The sequence below is a fragment of the Chroicocephalus ridibundus genome, chromosome 2, assembly GCF_963924245.1.
Source record: "Chroicocephalus ridibundus chromosome 2, bChrRid1.1, whole genome shotgun sequence".
Classification (NCBI taxonomy): domain Eukaryota; kingdom Metazoa; phylum Chordata; class Aves; order Charadriiformes; family Laridae; genus Chroicocephalus; species Chroicocephalus ridibundus.
In genome coordinates, this window is record NC_086285.1 from 139,703,260 (window position 1) to 139,724,667 (window position 21,408).

At 39.8% G+C, this 21,408-nt stretch overlaps 1 protein-coding gene across 2 annotated transcripts; it reads right to left on the reverse strand.

Annotated features, from left to right (window-relative positions):
* Positions 1-12,839: 12,839 nt before the first annotated feature.
* Positions 12,840-21,084, reverse strand: LOC134510796 (carbonic anhydrase 1-like). Of its 2 annotated transcripts, XM_063324025.1 has the most exons (8): positions 21,071-21,084; positions 20,312-20,424; positions 19,908-20,105; positions 18,742-18,860; positions 16,749-16,844; positions 15,780-15,842; positions 14,617-14,772; positions 12,840-13,421 (listed from the first exon to the last, which is right to left on the reverse strand). In XM_063324025.1, the coding sequence occupies exons 1-8, from the start codon at positions 21,082-21,084 to the stop codon at positions 13,311-13,313; spliced, it is 870 nt and encodes a 289-aa protein (XP_063180095.1). In that variant the 3' UTR covers positions 12,840-13,310. The 2 variants fall into 2 exon arrangements, with proteins under 2 accessions (XP_063180095.1, XP_063180096.1); XM_063324026.1 differs by lacking the exons at positions 19,908-20,105; positions 21,071-21,084 and having other exon boundaries at positions 20,312-20,348.
* Positions 21,085-21,408: the final 324 nt, after the last annotated feature.

Genomic DNA, 21,408 nt, shown 5'->3' on the forward strand with positions numbered 1-21,408 from the left:
GGCATATAAATGAAGTGACATAATAGAAAGAAATAAGTAATACAATTTTTATAAACTTAATGGAAAGGAAATTTGGGATTCAGGTTCTTGGAGCTTTAAGTAGGCAAAACAGATTGCTAGAGATGAATCTTGCCTAGCCTTCAGATGTTAAAAGTTGCAAATCATTGAAAGAACACCTGCAGCCTCAGCATGAAGGTACAAATGACAGAGGAATGCCGCTCTAGAGAGGTTTTTATCTTTTATTACCTATGAACTAGTATAAAAAGCATTGTGACAATCTCCTTTATCACTCTGCTGCTACATAGACTCCATCTAACTTCTGGCCAAACTTTTATATTTTGTTGTTCCCCCTGCAGTTCTGAAGTAAAGAGTTTGTTCTGGTTTTGGTTTTAACTCCCATTGCTTGCCTATGCTCATTTTCCTTTAATTCTTCTTCCCTGGCATCTTTTTAGGACTTAGGATAAAAACCTTAACGTATAAAGCATCCTATGAAAATCCAGCAGCGTTATATTCCACTAACGTTCCGCACAAGCCTGCTTGTTTTTCATATTAAGTCTTGTTATTGTTTGTTTGTATAGGTCTAGCCTAATAGAGATTTGGCCCATCAGCTAAATCTCTTAGATACTGTTATTTCCGTACCTTTTATTCATGAAGTGCTTACTCGATGGACAGATGGCCTTTTCTGGGTGTCTGCTGTCTTTCTTAGACAGGAGATAATGCTGAAATGCTTGAACAAAGATGTTTCTAAAATAGCGGTTTGTTTCCCATTTCTGTCAACCTCTCCAGCATTCATCCCAAGTACAAGATTTCACTGTGGTGAAACACTTGCGTGTGTGACCTGTGTTGGCTTCCAGTGCAGCACAGTTTGGGGACAGGGGATGTCTCTGGCAGGAGAGTACTGGATTGTCCTGTGAAAACAAAGATTCTCTGCCTTGGCTTAACAGAACTGATGTGCTTCACAGTCAGTTCCTGTGTCACTTCTATTTTGTCAAATTTCACCCACATACTTGGGTACATGACTTTGAATAATTTGTAGATGCTCCTGCCAGGTTTGGTTTTCAGATGTAAAGCATACATGCAACAGGTAGATGAAATGTATTTTTTTTATGAAGATCTAACATTTTTTTTCTGTCTCTCTCATTTGAAAATATTCTGAATAAAGCCTCAGCTGTTTAAATGTCAACATTCTGCTTCCAATTCTTCTCTTTCCTACAGTTGTATGAACAGCAGACAGAAATGTGCTAAATAAAATAGTTCAAAACAAAACAAAACTAAACCAGCACTTTGGTTGTTTTGAGGAAAAAAAGGAACCCATTCATCCTTGGTGTTTTTGAAAAAGTCTGTTCTTGATTTCTGTTTTCCCTTTGTCCTGTTTAAACTCCAGCTTCTAATGTAGTTTGTGATTTCAGAAATAAACAGTTTACCTGGAAATCACCAAAGATCTCAGCATCCAAACTTATATTCCAAAATTGCTTTAAAATTCTCATGGTTATGTAGAAAGCACAGGTGTCTATGTACGAATAGCTGAAAGAATGCTGTGTTCCCAGGTCTGCAGATGGCAGCAGCAATCCAAAAATTGCTGAAGATTATTTGAACAGTATTTGTTACCTATTTCATTGCAAATACAGTCATAAATAAGAGCATTATCTTACTGTTGTGTTGAACTAAAGAATACAAGAGTCATAGTACTGTGCTATTCAACAACATATTAATTTTGAAGGCTGTTAAAAATGTCTGCAGAGACTAGCCAAAGAACTTCCAGCCTGTTGGTCCAAAGCCCCAAAGAAACCTTGAATCTCTGAAAACAGTTTAGCTCATCTTCATGACCAGTTCAGGGAACCTTCATCAGATGAACAAAGCCAGAAGCAAAGCCCAGAAACAAAGTCCCTCACGAATATCTGCTGCAGCAAGCGTGTTTGACTGAATTAGTTTTGAACTGTCCGATGCATAGCAATAACTATATATGGCAAAATCAAAGCAAAACTATTTATTAGTTAACATTATTTGAGTAGCTGTAACACAGCGTGTAGTATTTTCAGCAGATATCCTGAGCAAATCCTTGAAATATTCTCTTCTGTACTCACTGTCTGATGGTGTTAATGTAATTACTGTTCCTAAAATGTTTAGCAACTCTACTAAACTATCTATATACATTCTCTCTGTATATATGTTTATCAATATATACCCAATATACTATATACATGTTATGTATGAGTATATACACACACACACACCATAGAATATACAGGAAGAGCTGGAGGATGACTCTAGAGCACAGTAGATTCTGCTGAATGCTATGGAATCGAGCTGCTACTGGACTCCACCAGCCTCCTGATGTCTACAGACAAGGTCCTGTGCCCAGAGAGTCTTTGGTTTTGGTGGGTGGGCGCTGTCAGTGAGAGCTACCTCCAATAGGTAGGTGTGTGGGAACGCTAAATATACGATGTTGAGACGATGCTACCTCAACAGAAGCTGTATCTCCTGGATGTTGGAGATGACCAGCACTGGCAAACAGTGCTGATGATACAAAATCTTGTTCTGTTTTGAGATATGCTCTGGAGATAGATGGATGACTGATTGAGGATGGAGATATTGGGTTTGAAAAGAAATAATCTAAGACGTTGAACTGACTGTGAACAACTGAGTGGTGGGATGTGAAGAAAATGAGCAAAAATGCCAAAGGTAGAAGCACAAACACACACACAAAAAAAACTAATAGAAAAAGAGGCCTTTTGCAGATGGCTTTTGCCAGTAGATGTCACTGTAAATAAGGCAATGGTCTGGGTGTCACCTTCACACTGACATGACAGCCTGAGTAACAAGCAGGGTGTCTTGAAGTGTCAGCCTGTGGAAGGGTATGTAATATAACTCATGTACTAAGAATGTGCTGTTGATTATGACTTGCTCCCTTTCTTAAATGCAAAACAAGGATTATGGAAAAGAAAAAGGATTATTTTCAGATACATGACAAAAGATGTTCAGATTTAAAAGATGATATCAAGGTGAATCTGTGCATTTAAATGCACGCTGTTTTCTGTTTCTGTTATCGTCACATAGTTCCACACATGCTTAAAATCCACGTGCCAGAAACAACCACTATAGAAGCAAAGTAAGCTTTCCTGTGTTTTCTTCTAACTGGAAGTTTCCCCCGGCATTAAAAAAGGAGTATTTAAGTCATTTGTGTACAGAGAGCCTGGACTACGCATGGCCACATCAGCGCTACCAAGCAGGCTGTGTAGGTCTGGCATTTTCTGGCTCAGCTGGACTTCCCTGAGCATGTGGAAAGCTGCTGGGCAGAGCTTGTGCCAGCGCCCGAAGCCCTGGGAGCAAGCTCCGTGCAAGGACACATTCACACCTGCATTAAATACAACTGAGCATAGGTGATCATCATCGAGCGGGTTTTTTGCAAAGGGAACAGTAAAGATTCATATGGAAAATCTGACCAGTTATTTGAAACCAATTTCTGCTTCGGTTCCCTGCCAGATTCAGGTGAACAGTGGTGTTCACTTCAGCCACGGCACCGCTTTCACCTGACTCTCAGGGTGAGGTTCCAGAAAGCATTTGCCTACCTGTATCTCTCAGTTACAGCATATCTTAATATCACTGCTAGGACCCAAGGCAGGTTTCTTGGTTTACACAAGCACACTGCAAATGTGCGTTAACTGGAAATAAATCTCTGTCATTACAGAAAGAGTTGTAATTGTGGGCAAGACAATGGATTACTAAAAAGTTCTTTTCCGGCCTGCCTTTTTTTTTTTTTTTTAAATTTATTGGATAACTGTCATTTTTACTGGTCTGGATTTCACCCACTGTGTCAGTGTACAGCGGGTGTATACAACCCACACTACCCCCATCTCTGGCTTATGGCAATCAGGAAGTAATCTAGTAATCTAGCCCTGCAACGTGGCCATCTCAGAGTGGAGTGGGAACACCCAGGCTATCAGAGCTAAACAGCACTCGAGTACACACACTGCCTAGGGGTGATATTGCTTAAATAATACTGAAGTCTCATGATTGTGCTTCACTTTTCTCTAGTGACTGGCGCAGGTGCGTTGCATCATGACAGTGTGTTCAGAGGTGTTTGTGGGGTTACTTGCACTAAACTGCTAAAAACGGGTTTGAGATTTAAAAAAAAAAAAAAAAATCAAACTAAAGAATTTCCTCTTGCATCTTGCATCCAGTAATTCATGCAAGAAAATGTGATTGACTGAACTGCTTTGTATTGAAAAAGAGACCTCCATTTCTCTTTCTGAAAAGTGTGTATTGCTGTTTAGTTGTGCTTTATACGCTGTTACTTATGTGTCTGTTATTCTTAAGGCTATGTTCAGTCTCTTCAGAGTCAGCAGTCGTCCCAGTCTGGGCACTGGGTCAACTATTCAGCATGCAGGTCTTTGAGTGCTAAGATGTGCTTCACTTCTAATACTTAGCACTCTTGCATTGGTAGGCACTGTACAAACATTAGCTGCTGCTTCTTACTGGCACTAAGAACTACCTTCCTCATTTAGCAGGGAAAAATCTACCCAGCTGAGGTATAAAACCACTAACCAAATGAATGGCTAGATAGTTAAAAAGAAATTATTTAGTTGCATATTCTTGCTGCTATCACTTTATTTTCTGAGTTTAAAGAAGCACATAATATCACACCCACAATGTAAGTACTATCCAGTTGCAACAGTGAAGAGTTCATGTTAAAACCCAGTGTAGCAGATGCCACCTAACAGGCTGGTTCAGAGCCTGCCCATCAGGGCACTTGCAGAGGAAACAGGGATCCCTCAGGCTGCACAGGAAAAAGCCCCCTACTTCTTGATTCAGTGTGTTAACTACTAAAAGTCCCTGCTTTTCCAGAGGGAAATTGAGTGTATCTGCTGTGCTTTGTGGTGTACTTAATAGCTGTGTTTATCATGGGAAATAAAACAAGCCAGGGCCCACTTTCTGGTCCTGGAACAAGGGCCATGAGACTCAAAAACATATCTTGAGTCTGCACAGCTGAACTTTCCTGGGTACCTTCCTCCATATGGTCCATTGGGAACCATCACTTCACCCTGTCTGGTCTCTCTTGCAGAGAGCTCTAGCTGACATTTGCCAAAACCACTCTGCAGAGCTTCCACTTGACCGTGGCCAAGTCCTGTCCCTCTCCAATTGCCAGTATAGGCACAGCTAACACTTTTGGTGTGTGCTAGGAGCGCCATGTGCAGCAGTATGACCCGGGGCTTCGCCAACGCCTCTCTCCTTTCTGAATCCCACTGGAGCACCTGTGTGACACCTTGTCCTCACTCGGTCTGGACACTTAAGTCTCCATAAGCTGGGTGCTGCTTGGGCACCACTGCACGCGGCATTCCTGCGCCACAGTGGTATTTACATGTCTCGTAAATGAGAAAGGCAGGCTGGCATATGCTTTCTGGAGTTCTCTACTGAATTTAGCTACTGACATTCATCCTGTCTCATTTTAGTTTCCAAAATGCATTTTCTGAATCCTATTGTAAGCCTTTCTTGTGCTTCTCCTTATTTACAACAAGGGTGTATTACTGCTTGTTCTATTCATAAAAATCTGTTGTCTTTCAGCAGAAATTTAACATTTTTGTACCACAGAAGCCAGCACATAAGCAAACGCTGATTTAACTATGGAAATAACCACTGTCTTTGTTAGGTATGTGGTCAAACTAGAAACAACTTGGCCTGTGGACAAAGCCAGGAGCATGTGGGTGACATTAAGGAGGATGGGAGCAATTAGAAATTGGGGCCCCCTTCTTCCAAGGAAAGAGGAGCTTTCTGGTTTGCAGCCTGGAAAAAAGGGTGTGTGGGAAGAGCTGACTTTAGCCCAGGGGCAGGTCACGTATCTGTCTCAGGGAGAGCAGTAGAAGGTGTTTTTGAAAACCTGTTTTAATGGTAGGTCTGCTCTAGTGGGTTAAGACACCTCTAGCATGGGCAGAAACCTTGTTCCGTTCCTAACTTTGCACCATTTTTCTTTGTGGCTTTGCAGTAGTCACACCACATCAGTATTTTCAAACTGCTACTTAACCCCTTGATTAACCATTTAAAAAGAAGCTTTTAATTTCCTTGAAGTATGACTACCTGAGAGATCTAATTAATGGTAGTTCCAGCTCTGTGGCAAGTTGGGTCACTTCTGTTGTGATGCTTTGAGATTTCAAAGCTTTTGGGAACAAGGGTTCAGGAGTGGCTGCTGGATCTTAATATTACCCTAACCGTCCAGTTGGAATAACTATATCCCTTTATGCTTGGAGATCTACAAAAGAACATGATTATGAACCCTGCGTCTGTGACAGCCTTGAACACAATTTGGTTTTAATATATACTCCTTTATACCTACAATATTTTTCTGTTGAACCATTTATTTGTATTCACTCGACACTCCTTTAACAAGTGGCCCAACTTGTGGTATTACAGAACTGAGATTTCAGAAATAGATCTCCTGTACATAACTGTCTGGTCTTGCAACTGCTTGAGCCAAATATCTGTTCTCCACCTTCTTCTCATCAATCAGATATCCTCAAATGAGTTAAAATGTCACATGAAGAAAGAAACAAGCATGCAACAAATACTTGGAAGGAGGGCTAAAGGATCACAGGATAGGTCAGCAACATTCATACCAGGGAAACCTAGGAGGCCAGAAGCAGGGTACAGTGAGTGAAACAGGAAAAAATTTTGTAGGTCTTGGCTGAGATTTCATTTGTAATAATTACCTAAATCTGTTTGGAGGCTTTCCCTGGAGTCTTTCTCTCCCTTGACCCAATGAAAAAAGAATCCTTGTTACAAACTTTGCCGTGGGATATGTAATGGAAGTGCAAAATGCAACATCATTAGCTGGCAGCCTTGTAAAATCCTGCCTCATGTGAATCCTACAGGGCTCGTTCAAGGGCTCAAAGCGCTCTGAATGAGTGAAGGAGTGTGACCATTTCATTCATCCCTCTTACATACGTGCATTTTCACAGACAGAAGACACAATGGTTCCATCAGATCACGCCTCCAAAGTATGTTGCCATCGCAGAAGCAGCCTGTATGGTTCCACATTGATAATTAAGAAATAAGGTTCTGTGAAAGGATATTAGACCACACTTCACAATGGCGTGAATCAATGGGAGAGCACACAGTTTAGCAAAGGAAGGAGGGGTCGTGCAGACCTGGCCTCCCCCAGAAGACTGCAGGGAAGCCCAATCCCTTGCACAGAAGGGGCTGTGGATGTCCCCCTGCTTGCTCTTCCTCAGGGGGAACTTCCCGATAAGAGCGGGGTGGTCCTATTGCATCAGTTGCTGACAGCTTTTTGTGCCTCTACTACCAAATCCATCCTAACACATTTCTCAAGGGTAAATCTAAACATTTCCTGACGGCACGCTGTTGGTGTGCCAAGGGTTAGTGTCTCCTTATCATGAGGAAGCAGTTTGGTTTCAAGGGGCGGCCCAGATGACCAGATTGCCCCGGCCCTCAGCTCTCTCCTGATTAACGCCCCTCCAGCCGAGGGAGTGAGTTTACAGCAGGGCAGGAGAGGGTATGTTCAGAGGTACCATTTATAAAAGTGTTGGCAGTGCACAACTTGGTCTTTTATATTGATTCATGTTATTACATTGCTCTGGTAACCGAATGTCACAGACAGAGAGGCTTTATTGCATTAGATTTTGTCATGCCAGACACTACTTACACGACTTTTTTCCAGTCTTTCTGCCTCATTCACCGCTTTATTCTGTGTAACTTCAGCCAACGGCCAGTTTGCTGAAGACTTCAGTAAGAATGAGAACAGGCCAAACCATCACCACAAATCAAATTTGCGGGTTCTCAAAACACCGCGTTCTCGTGCTGCTGGGATTCCTGTGCGGATCCAATGCTTTTGTGACCAGAATGTCAAAAATGCTGCTTAGGAAACTGTCTGACCCAAAGTCAGAGCTCACCCACGCAGGGGCGAGCCCGGTGGCCAGCGGGCTGAGCTGGGGCTGGATTCAGGACATGGCTGCAGCCGGGGCCTGGCGCAGGTCACACAACAGCCGAGCTGCAGGCCCGTCCCCAAGCCATGCTCTGCGGCAGCTTTTGGTGAACACACTCTGCCCCTTGCCCCGCCGTATCCCATTGCTGAGGGGTCGCCCCAGCAGCCATTGTCCTGCCCGGAGCCGCCTCCAGGGGTGCGACACAACAACCCGTGCTCAATCACCCCTCAGCCATGCTCACTTCCCTCTTGCTTGGGCAGGATGGATTTAACTCACGGGTGTCCTGAGGAGGAGTAAATGCTGTTCAAAGGGTATGTGAGGAATGAAGCTGAGTCCCCCCTGGGGTGGGGAGAGAAAGGGAAGCTTGGGGCTGTCCCCAGCTCGCTCTTAAATTTCCACCCTGGAGAGCGTGTGTGTATATTTATGAGTAGATTAAGCAGACACTACATATTGCCCAACACAGTGAATATCAGAGCTAAGATATTCCAGCCTCTTGATTTCACAGATTTATCCTATGTGAGGCAGTAGCTCTCCCCAGACAAAATAGGAAGTGAACGTAATGGGTATCTAAAAGGGGATCATCAGGTGGGGATAGTTTGGTGGTGAGGGAAGTGCTCGTTTCAGGCTGCAGGAACAGAAAGTGCTGCCGCCGTCACTGCTCCTAAAATGGCACAGCTTGGTCCTGCATCCCCTGGGGCTACCGGACCCCTCAGGGCAGCGCCCGGGCGGCTCCTACGCTGGAAGCCACCGCGAGGCCTTGGAGACGGAGGGCACTCAATCCCCCGGGAGACCAGCTGCCTCGTTGACACCCGGGCTCCTTTAGCACCCTTCCGAGAGGAACCTTACACCTTTGGCTGACTTAGTGCTGCAACTGATAGCCCTTAAAGAAATTAGTCACAGTATACTGTACTGGCATGAACACAGTCCCGTAGGTGTATTGTTCCTACGCATATACTATTTGAACTGACTTGCCTCTTGCTACACTATGGTGAACTTCGTGGGACAATTTAGTTTGTTGATTTTCAAGTTTTTATGGTGTGATCTCTTGGTTACCTCCGAGCATTGCAAAATGCTTAATGGCTTAAGCGGTCAAAAACTGAATGCATTTTATTTGAGGTTGGTGCTAGTGCAGAAAAAGGTGAATAAGGGATGCAAGGAAGCTATAATGTATTACCATAATATAGGCAGCCAGTACATCATTAATGCTGGTGGGCTTTTTTCAGGAATTTTTTTCTTTTCTCTGGTAAATAATGCAATGAAGAAATTCAGAATAGCTAGGCAACATATTCATTTTGATAAGCAGTTTTGCTTGAAAAAACAATTTTAAAAGTTTCAAGATATAGTATAAAATCTGGACGTTTTCAAAATGGTCTGCTGCAACTGACTTCAATTTTAAGTGGTTTCTTCCACTGCCCAGCATTGTTGCTAGCTGCTTCCAAGCCCCACTTTTCCCATCCTGTGCTTCTGGGCCTGCTCAGCACCGTAGCACTGCATTGCTGCGCCTGTGATAGATGGGAGTAGAGGTGCAGAGGATTCCCAGAAAGAAGTGAGACTTCTTGTACAAAGTCTTTCCTTTATCAAAAGATCCACAGACTCTACAGTAAAATCCCTAAACTTTATCAGGAGCTGTTAACTAGGCCTCCTCAGGCTATCTCATCTACAGGGTTTTATCTGGGCATCCTCAAAGCACGCTTATCAGGTTGGAAGGGACCTCAAGAATCATCTGGTCCAACCTTTCTTGGCAAAAGCACAGTCTAGATAAAATGGCCCAGCACCCTGTCCAACTGAATCTTAAAAGTGTTCAATGTTGGAGGATCCACCACCTCCCTGGGGAGATTATTCCTATGGCTGATTTTTTTTCATTATGAAAAAGTTGACACCTTTGTGGTTATAACAGTACCCTTCTTCCCTCAACATGAGGGAAAAGTCGAATTAGGAAGGATTTTCTAAAGAAAAAATGAATATGGAACATTAACCAATCTGATTTTGTCTTTTAACCCCAACAAAGTAGTCCTAGTTCATGCACCCAGCAGAGAACAACATGGAAGGTGTAGCTGGAGCCTGACCTGAAGCCCATTCTGCTGATCTGATGTTAAATGTTAAGTGTTAACTACTTTTTCACAGCTGTGGGGCTACAAAAGGGAACTTTATTTTAGCAGACTTCTTGTATTTTGAAAGTCTTTTCAAGATGAGGAGAAGCTTAGCAGAAGTTCTCTAGGTGAGTTGTGTCTGCGGTAGCTTACATTTGCCTGTTTCTCTGTCATTTCGGACAAAAGGTGATTTAGTGTGGGATTTGGCTATGGATGCACAGCACACAGATACCAATATTATTATGTACAGATGAAATACTGAGCAGGAAACAAGAAAACGATTCATTCTGGTAAAAGGCAGAAACGGTATTCTTAAAATAAGACATAAAATATTTATGTTTTTCTGTGTAATTTCCTCAAGTCTTTGGCATTGAGAAGTCACCCATTCAAACTACTACACTGGGTAATTTTTCTGTCCATCTCTTTTATATTGCCAGCAAGTACCATTAGATGTCAATATAGTGATAGCTTTATGTCCTAAAATAAAATTGTGTTTGTATTTTGTTCTCATTCTTTGCTAGAAAGATAAGAGATTTCTCCTTCACTGGTAGTCAAAGTCTAGAAATACTATGAAATGAGCTTGCCTTTCCTTGATCAAGTCAAGGACATTTCCTTTGCCTTACTGTTTCCTAGACTACGAATTGCTTATTCATTTTCTTAGTCATCATAATCAGGTCAATTTGATTTTCACAGTTGTTGCTACTTGACTTTTTCACTTGTATTTTGTTAAAGTAATTTTCCAAAGGAGTTACACAAAAAGAGGCAGGATGAAGTAATTTATGTTAGAGATGAACTTGAGACAAAATAGTAAATCCAGCTGCCCAATTCCTGTCACCCTTGTGCACACATGTAAAGGTCTCCAACTGATTGAACCCACAGCTCTGCAGCTCAGGCCCACTCTAAATCTGACATATTACAAGATAAAGCTCAGGACACCACTTAGAGAGCTTTTTAAAGAGACCCTGAATGAAACTGCTCTGTAGAGGAAGCTGTGGTTCTGCCTAATAAGATTTGTTCCCATTTCACAAATGTGTGCCCGTTGCGATCTCTTTGTGAAGTTTAATTTTTTTGCCTTCACAAGGAAGATGCCTCCTCTGAAACCAGTCGAACTGATATAGTTGTGTCTCTTTTCTCACTTTTCCCACAAGCACCATCAGATTCTTTTCTGGAGCACTGAGAGGAGTGAAAGTGATTATCTTCCTGTTCACGGCTGTTAAAGGGATGATGCAGTTGTTGCACTAAGGCAGAGAAAAGTGATGTTGTTTCAGGATCGCTCATTAAGAAGGTATCAGTTACCTGAGGGAATTATTGGTCTCTTTGTAATTGTTTTTGTGAGCTTATAAACAGGAAGACGCATTTTACTATCTTTGCTTAATAAGGTAATAGGAATAGGTATTGCTGATGAGGATGGCAGGAATATCTCGCTGAATGTTGATTTGTCTGCTTTTTAATTAGCACAGAAGTGGAGACTGCTTTTGAATACTGAGCTCCTCATTCTCATGCTCGTGGGTGAGCTCTCATTCTGTTAATGATTCTGCATCAGGGGTAGATATTATTAGGACAAGAGGCTATTCTGGCAAAAGGGAGATTCTTGTTCGTAAAGGTAGAGGTTTAAAACTAAGATGAATTCCATTTTATTAATTTCATTTTACTGCCATGTGCTTATTTGCAGTTTATGCTCACTCTTCTGCACTTTCAATTAACATTTTTTCTTTCAGTTCCAAGCTAGTAGAATAAGACTAAATGACCTCTCCTTTTTTTCATGTGTAAATGTCTTGTGATATCGCAAAACCTATTTCATACAGAAAGCAGCACCTGTTTTGGAACAGAATAAAGAAAGATCTTGGTATAAATTTATTGTGTTTCTTACAAATCCATTGCATTGGATTAAGTTAGAGTCTTGACTTCTGTTATTGTGCTTAACAGGCTAATGGCACAGGGCAGCAAGGGTACACAAGCCAACCAGGCATAAAATAATTTGATTGAGGCCAGTAATTAGTTATTCATTTCACATGTTCTGGTATGATAATTGTTGCCACTACATTACGGTGACGAGTCACAGACCAAGGCCATATTGAGTCAGCTGTCGGATACAAACTCTGGTTAGCTGAAAAGTTGGACCTAGGAGCACGTCCCTCTGAACGCAGCTGACTGCCGCAGAGGTGGTATTTTGCATTTAAAGCAATTCAGCTTTTGAATATGTTGGGAACATGGGTTTGAAAATTTTCTGTACTTTATAGAAGTGTGAGGAACTGTAAATGTTTACAGCACTGCTTTTACTGTACAAAGGCATACAAATGTTAAAGAAGAAACTATATCTGTAGCAACATGTGCTGCAAAGCCCCAAAAGATAATAGTCACTTACATAATTTAATGAAGGTACTTCATCATTTTGTTCAAATACCATTTAAGTTACATGATAGGGTCGACTGGAAACCTAATTTCTGTTCTAATGCTTTATGTTGTTCCTTGTAGCGTGTGGCTTTATCTTCTTCAGACCTTTGCCACTGCTGGCTATTAAATAATTCAGTTGTCACTGCTGAAGCCATTTGCAAAGCTGGGTACTGCTCTGCTTGAGAAACAGTGAATTTGGTGCCATAAGTGTGTGACTTAAATGTATAGTCAGACCAAGGTGCTTTATTTTTCCATGGACATATGTCTAAAAATTCTTTATTAGATCTGCAGGTGCAATGAAATGACAATTATCACACACTTTCTTTTAAAACACTGATAGCATAGCACTGTTACAATACTGTTTCATTTCAAAGCGCTTTCTTTATTAATTTAATTTTAATCAGGCATGTATCAGCTGAACCAGAAAAGTAAACCATTTTTATTAGCCAAACCAACAATAACCCATTAGTAATTGCCATTAACAGTAGCAATTTCATTGCAAAAAACAACAGACATCTCATACAGTTGCATAAACTTCCTTGTGGGAAGGCGAGTACTGATTAATTTCACTCTGAACAATTACTCTCCTTCTTATCACCATGGTTTACTTAGTACCTGAGAGGGAATGTGAATTTTAAAGTACATTTCACTGTTAAAATTCATGCGTTAAACCAGATTACTTGCCTACCACGAAAAGAATATAGATTAATTCCAGCAAAAGCACTAGCCAAATGCCACAGTGAATTACAACCACTTCTGGCAGGCCAGGAATATTGCAGCAAAGAACACATGCGCGTTCTTACTTCTTTGGTAGATTCTTCCGTAGTCTTTGTGTGGATGTGTTGCTCTTGATGAGCAGACTGTGCTCCAGATTTCCTTTGGTTGTCTGGAATTAGCCTCTCACCACTCTGCCTTTCAGCAGCTGGGGTTGCCGGTGATTGCTCAGGATGGGACAAGGTGCTTCCCCTTCATCAGAAGACAGGATGGTGCGGAATTGAGCCAGCTAAAGGGGGCGAGGAAGGAAGGGATACATTTAGCTTTCACTTTCATCTTGCACGTCAGTGTGAAAATGTTATACTTCCCAAGTAACTTTCTATTTTTTAAAAAAATTAAGCTTCATAATATTGAGTTAATCCAGTGGTGAGTCAGGATTTATGCTGCCACAGAAGTACTGGAACGAACAACCATCTTTGAATATCCTATTCACCGCTATATCCAACTAGCACAGAAACTTTCAGGCACTGGCACCACTGTGTTATCACCTAAGTTAAAAAAAATGGGGGTTGATAAATTAAAAATATCAATTGTGAAAGCAAAAAACAATGCCTTAGAATTAATTCAACTTGGCTTTAAATGTTGCTTTTTATGTCAAACTATTTGTACTTAATTTCTGTCCCTTATCCATTGAATAGCCCAGTTAATAACATCTTGAACAAATGTTAAGGATCTTCATAACACCCAATTTATTTCTACAAGTGTGCCTTTATTTTCAAAGATTCAAAGTACTTAACTAGCCTTGTCTGTAAAGTTATTAATTCAAACACCTTTGGAAGAACAAGTGGCAATAATTTAACTGCATAAGACAGTTTCATAATAGTTTAGAACAGAAAGAATACTTACCTCAATAAGGCCAGTGAGGGATATTTAGCTTGTTCTACAGACATTATTAGGAAATAATGCAACAATAAAGCAATTGGTACAGCTCCTAACCACTCTAGGATAGCACTGAATGGAGAACGATACTCTGCCTGTTTGGTCTTGTGGCATGTGACAAAACTCCCTGCTCGGGCAGGTTTTTGTCTGAGATTTGATGAGAATATGAATTTATTTTGGGGAGTCTTGTAGGAATGAAGACGGGAAGAAGTTAGCTTTCTGCCTGGCTTCTGCTTTGGGAAACACAGCACCGCAAGGAAGTTTAAATAAGTGAATCACCTTTCCTGGAGCAATGGAAGCAACTCCACCGATCTGAAGTCATCTTATCTCAATTCCCACCAGACTGTGTAAGATACAAGTAGCCTTACCTGGCTGAGGCAGAATCATAAGTGTTTATCAAGAGCAATAATGTGGTGTAAAGGTACGACTCATTTTACAGTAAAAATGAGACAAATAAACCTAATAAAATGCAGTGATAAAATGTAAAGTGATAATGTCCCTGAAGCTAAAAGACAATAAGGGTCTTATTCCTTGTAATACTGTACCTGCTCTGAGCTGATAGTAATTGGCTCTTTAAGGATAATCCAGATGACACTCTCGTGGAGGGGAGGATGCATCAGAGAGCCATTGTAGGTCCAGTAATCCAAGGCTTCAGGCAACAGGCTTGAAGGATCAAAATCAGAAAAGGGAGCTTGCTTACCCTGTGGAAGATACGCTGCGTTAATGAAACCCATCAGTAAGACAGGATTAGTGTTTCGGGCTGCAAGGGAGTGTGTTCCTAAATCAGAGGAGGTGCTTTCAAAGCACTAGTGTTTCCTCATAGCATCAGAGGCGAGTTGCTCACCCTGATGATAAATTTGACACTGAGATACATCTAGGCTGGCACCACAAAGAGCAGCGTTAATCAAAAAAAAAAAAAAAAAAAAAAAAAAACCAAAGAAAAACCAACTTCCCTCCCAAATGGTGTCAGATACCAAAGAGTTAAGTCATCACTGACTAGAAGGTTGTGTTGTGTTTTGGTTTTTTTATTTTAAAATACTGAACTCAGTGCTCCAGGGCAAGAAAAACACTTCAGTGTATAATTAATTTTCAGCTGTCTGTTGAGACTGAAGGGAGGATTCACAGATGTTGATACTGTTTGCATGTTCGGGGTCAAATTCTTCATTCCTTTTTAAAATCCTGTGGAGGAAGCTGTATTGTATTTTTAACATGCTTCAGATATTCAGATTCTATCTCTGCTTATCTTGTGCCTTTATGAGAGGTTTAGTGGGAATAGTCACTGCTTTACAAGACAGCTTAAGAAAAGTGCAGTTCTGGTGTTATTTCTTTGCCCTTTTTTTCCTCCTTCAGCTGAGTGAAACTTCAGTTCAGTTATTGTAAGGCTGTTCTGGTGAAGGACACCAGGAAATGTTAAATAGATCGATGGATGGAAGCGTAGGATTAGGTAGGAATCGGGAACCGTGTACTCTGACTCTTACACAAAGAGCCCATAGCTGTCTACAGGGTGGAGGTCTAACAATACAAAATATTTTATGGGAGCTCATAAACTCGTGTCCAGGATCATGCTTTCAGCTCCCACGTCTCAACAGCCTCCTTCAGCTGAACCCCCACATTACTCTGAAGTCTTCAAAATGGCAGATAAGAGATTGCGTGGATTTTAATTTAACTACTCTGTATATTATCCTGATCAGGCTGTGATGTTGTTTACCTTAGTCTTTACTGAATCCAAGGCCTTCAAGACACCCTTCAGGTTTTCATTGCATAAGCCAAGCTGTAAATAAAAAAATACTTCAAAATCCTAAATACGTAACGATAGTTTTTTTTCAACAGAATCAAGAATAAGAATACTCTTTATAAACGTTGATTAGTTTAGCTTTGCAAACCCACTATGAATGAAACAAGATTTAGAAATTTTGAGGAAATATCAGGTAGTTTTGCTTCTGCTTTGTAGAGTAATGCAAACAGTAATGCGAAAATAATCTGTGGTTCAGAAGAATATGACTGCGTTGATCCTATGTGCTTATCCTTGAAATTCACTTGGAAAGCATTCAGAGAGATGGTTTTGCTGATATCTTTTTTGCAATGTGAACTACGAATAATTATATTTTAGGAGGATATAATAATATATAATATTATTTTATGGTATTTCCTTAATATAACAAAGTCCTTAATAATATTAATAAGGAATAAGGAATAATAAGGAATTCTTTTTCCTGCCTCAGTTGGTTTTGAAAAGCTAAATATGTCATGTGCATGGATTCAAGATTTCTTGGAGTTCTGATTTAGAATTTTCTTTTCTCATTGGTAGACAGTAACAGCACATGTGACTCCAACTGTCTTTCTGTGAAAGTTCACATCATTGTAAATGGAGCAGAAAGCAAACACAAAAGCATTGCCTGTTACAAAGATGGGTAAAACACTACAAGCTCACTAGCACCCATGCCTCTAAAGCACAGCTCTTCTTGAAGGCTCTGTGGATGAAATGGGGATTTGGGTAAAATATCCATGTAGTAGCATGTTGCCTACTTAGGCAACATGGGCTAAATCAGGATAAGAGACAGTCGTCTCCATAGATTTAACACAAAGACGTGGTTTTTCCTAGTCCTCATCACTGACTGCAGTTTTGATAAGTAAAGGCAAGAGAGACTCACGGGTTTTTAGTGTGTCAGTAACTGACCTTCAGGAAAACAGTGACAATTGCCAAGCCATCCGGCTTGTCGGAAGCCTCAGCTGCATTCGAATACTTGTCCGCGTTCCAGTGAATGAAATGAAGCTAAAAAGCAATTGACAGGATCATTTTTTGCTGGTTCTGCTACAAATAAATGCTGCAATTCGTGTAAAATAGTTAGAAACACCACTCTGCACGCTTAGGGTCTGACTGTGAAACTGAGAAGGTGCTTGTGAATGCCTGCAGATTTATGGTGTTCTGCTGAATTGCCCCGGCATTGTCAGGACTCATACCCAGGCTTTACCTTGGGGTAGGCAGAACTGCACATATCCCTGAAAGCAATTTAGGGGTAAGTACGCAGAGCTGCGGAAAAATCACAACTTACAAGGGACATAAATTTTTCTAACTCTATTGCTAACAGTCTCCTGTGCATGCCTGTGTTTCCATGTCTTTAAAAATGTTATACATTAAATAGCATTTTGAGGAGTGTAACCACTTTGTTATACACGGTGCAATATTTATTCGCAGTCATCCCATTTACTGCAAAAGATTGATGGTATGGCCATGAAGACCATGTCTGTGGATGGTTTATATTCAACATAGATCTTTCAACAAGTATTTGACAGTATTTCCTTTAACAGAGTTTTAAGGAACTTTTGTTCAGCTTAATATGTTGCATGTTATATCTTGAGATTTTTTTTTTGTGAAATAAAATTTCCAGAATTTACAGAACTTGGAAATCTTAAGAATTAAATACCTTCCCACCGATGAACATGCTTAGCAACTATGTAACTCTATGGCAATAGTCTGGATTATTTGTATGTTTCAGCAACGTGGTCACAAAAAATATCAAAACTTCTTGAAATATAAGGAGGAAATTCTTAAAGTATAGAAACAGAACATAGACATTATTATATAACGCACATTATCTTAAAATTCCAATTTAAATATTTTTTTTTTAAACTTCCGGTATTTTTTAAAGCTGAATTGCTGTCTTTTCAACTTAACACCTTTACTGTTTCAACGTATTTAAAGCTGTTGATTGAAAGCAAACTAATAAACACTTGATCATGTGCTGCTTAAACACAGCTTAAGTGCACTATCTCTTTATGGCAGAAAGCAATTGTAAAGGAACACCCCTTTCTTATCTTGGCTGTATCAAATGAGATAGCTTTAGCACTCTCAACAGCGGAAAATTTCCTATTAGGAACACACTTCTGGCTGCATGCTCCGAATGCCTAAATTAAAAACGAATAATCCATCTCATTAGTTTGTCATGTAATGTTCCTAAAATCTAAAAAGCTGCCAAAGATAACATTACATGAATTGAATATGAACTGTTTGTTGGCACGTCGATGACGTTGACTATTAGCAGGACACTGAGGCACTGGAAAACAAATAAAATCCATTACTTTAGAGGTGGTTTTTAATTTTTGTAAAACAGACCTTGCTTCATTATCTGAATGTACTTGACAGCTTCTGGGGCCCTTACTAGATAACTCTTTTACCTCTTTCTCTTCATTAATTTCCTCTGGGTTTCCTTCTTATTTGCAGTTCTTGAAAAGCCAGAAAAAAACACCTCACAGTGATCAGCATGCGTGTACCCGTGAGAGGCTTCAGCTACAATTACAGTGGGGCACTGGGTGATCAGACTCTTTAAAAGCAGCTGATTTAGTCTCAAGCTGAATATACCTGTACAGCTGACCATTTTAACATTTAGCATTACTTTAGCATTTTAACATTTCACATTACTTTTGTACCTGCACCTTTCAGCCCTGTTTCATTATCTAGATAAGGATTTAGATTATCTAAATTTAGATTAATAAGCACTGACCACAAAACCCACTTTGCTCTTGCAACGTCAACTTTGCAGAGATGGTGTTGTTTTTGCAAAATAAAGTAACTATCGAAGCTATCTACATATGCTTTCTTTTTCCCTAGGGATGATGTATGTGATTGAACTTTGAAAACTTGACTTTAACTTTTCTTTCATTGACACTACCTCTGAGGCATATTTCTTGCCATCCACTGCATGCTCTGAGCCCTGATCATCGGTTTGGCCCCAATGGAAGTGAAACTGCCGCAATCTGTACGTTCCAGTGAGAGGTCCACCAGTCAGCACTGCAAATGCATGAAGAATGGTAAAAATGTCAATCAATAAAGTCTTCCTGACAGGCAAGTTATAGATTTCAAAGATTTTATAGTGTGCAAGCAGTTTTCTCCATGTTAACATGTTTTGATATTAGATTATTCGTAAACATCTGGAGAAAAAAGTCCAACAGTTTGCGCAGTGAAGCCAAAGTTATTGAAGGTTTTCATTCTAGTTATGTATGTGAGTGCATTGGTTTGCCAGAAACAGTGACTCGATTTTAATAACTGCAGAACAAACTGTCCTACCTCATGGAATTCACTTCTCACTAAACTTCGTATTATTTATGACAGCATTTTAAATGTCTCTTTCTTCACAGAAGTAACAGTTAAAGGTACTTCATATTTTCCGAATTTAGATTACAAGATGCCACAGGTGTATTCGGATGATATTGACACTGTTTGTCGGTCATTATCATTAATTCCTTGCTTACAAGCACATAAATGTGCATTGATTGCCACTGTAAAGACAGGCACCTGTAATTGTGCACAATGCTCAGAAATATGTGCCTGGAGTTCTTGCAGCACTTGCAATATTACACATCAGCACAAATAAATCTCCTCCTTCGCTATCAAGGTAATAAGACTCTCTGAGGGAAAAAACCCTTGTCCAGAGTGATTCCATATGGAGTTATACTGTGAGTAACTTCTACATATGTATAAACCTCCCCCACAATGTTGATTAAAACAAAAAAAGCACATTTGAATAACTATGTTTAGAAACTCTCCTCCTAGTTTATCCTTTCCAAATCAGTGATTATCCTAGAGGTTTCCTACTGGGAACTTACCAGTCCTTTTGCCATTAAGACAAGAACACTTGCTAATGAGTCTTAATTTTAAAGAACATAATGTGGAACTTCTGTGACACTTAAAGGGTGTTGCCAACTAGTATAACAAAATTAGCAAGCATACCCTAATCTGAAAGGCAACTAGCATTGTTTTCTATATAAATTAGAGAAAAAGAGAATGAAAAAAGAAAATGTCTCACATCCCCCCTCTCCAGATCCCCCTTTTACTAACCTGATTGATTGTCCTTATCCTCAAAATTCACATGGAATGAATGTCCAACATTGATGATCTCTTTGCATGTGGAAGGTTTCCAGGTGATCCGGAGAAGCCCCAGAGATGCATCTTTTTTGACTTCCTTGGTTTGAATATCAATTGGAGATTGATGGTCTCCGTTGGCAATAGGGTATAATTTATGCCAGTTGTCAGGTCCTAGGTGAAATAAATAAATGATTGAAGTTTCCTACTTCTAATTCTGTACCAGTACTGAATTCCTGTCACTTTCCCTTGGAACCAATTGTACACGTAATACTTGATATGTTAATAATCCGTGTAATTCTGAATTTTTTATAAGAAAAAAAAAGAAAGAATCAATATATTATAAATAAATCTGATTTTTTATTAGAGATAGCTTTTACCATTTCTGCCTTCATAACTCCAGTTCAAACTTGTCATTTTTTTCTCCTTGCAAGGTACTGTCTCCTTTAAAAAGAATCTACTGGTGCTGACGAAAGCTGTTAAAACAAGATTTCTGCTTTGATTTTCTTCTGAATTTCTGACTTACGGCTGGGCTTTTATGTGCCTGCTTAAACAGTAAAGACAGTAATATTTTTCTAACCAACCTTTATTGATTTCATATGATTTCAGAATGGCATGAGAAACTGTGATAAAAGAAAGGATTGTAATAAGGAAACAGTGTGATTTGCAATCTGCTTACTTTTTGATATTAGTTAGATGCAAAATTAAAATATACATCATGTTAACTACCCAAATGTTGTCCAAAGTCCTTTACACTAAATCTTCACAATCCAAAGGATAATTATGGTATAAAAGTGCAGACCACACAGAAAGCAATGGATGCTCAGCCTTTTTGAAAAACCATGTCAATGATTTAAGACATCTATGTGTGGATTTGAGAACATTAATTTTGACAATCACTAAAAAATAGTCAATCTCAGTAGCTTTTAGTGGCAGAAAACAAGCAACATCATCAGTGTGAAACAAAATGGTCAATAAATTATTAAATATTATAGGAATATGACTAGCAATGCTCTCATTAATAAAAGAAGATGTCCAAAGCCTGCTAAGTCCTACCAGATTCAGACATTTTGGGAATGATCTCAAGCCATTTTTGTACTGCTGGGAATCTTCAAGGCCATCTCCTTGGGGACTGATACCTGATTAAGTGCATGATTGAAGTCCAACTTCCAAAATTTTCTCCTAAGTAAGTCCTATCTTGTAGTGCAAGAATTTTTACACACAATCACCTATTTCTTCAGTAATACGATACCATGCCCTGACTCTCTGTTTTAAAGCTAATTTCTACTAATACATATGGGATTTTGGCTGGCTTAAACTCTGTCTCACATGTGCTTAAGAGCAGGATTGTATTTTTAGGACCATATGCTTGACAAGTAGTGCAGCATAGTTAAATAGTTGTGGTATTATCTATATTTGTAACCAATTGAAATAAATGTGTGGAATAATTATTTCTATATAAAATAAGGTTTATCAT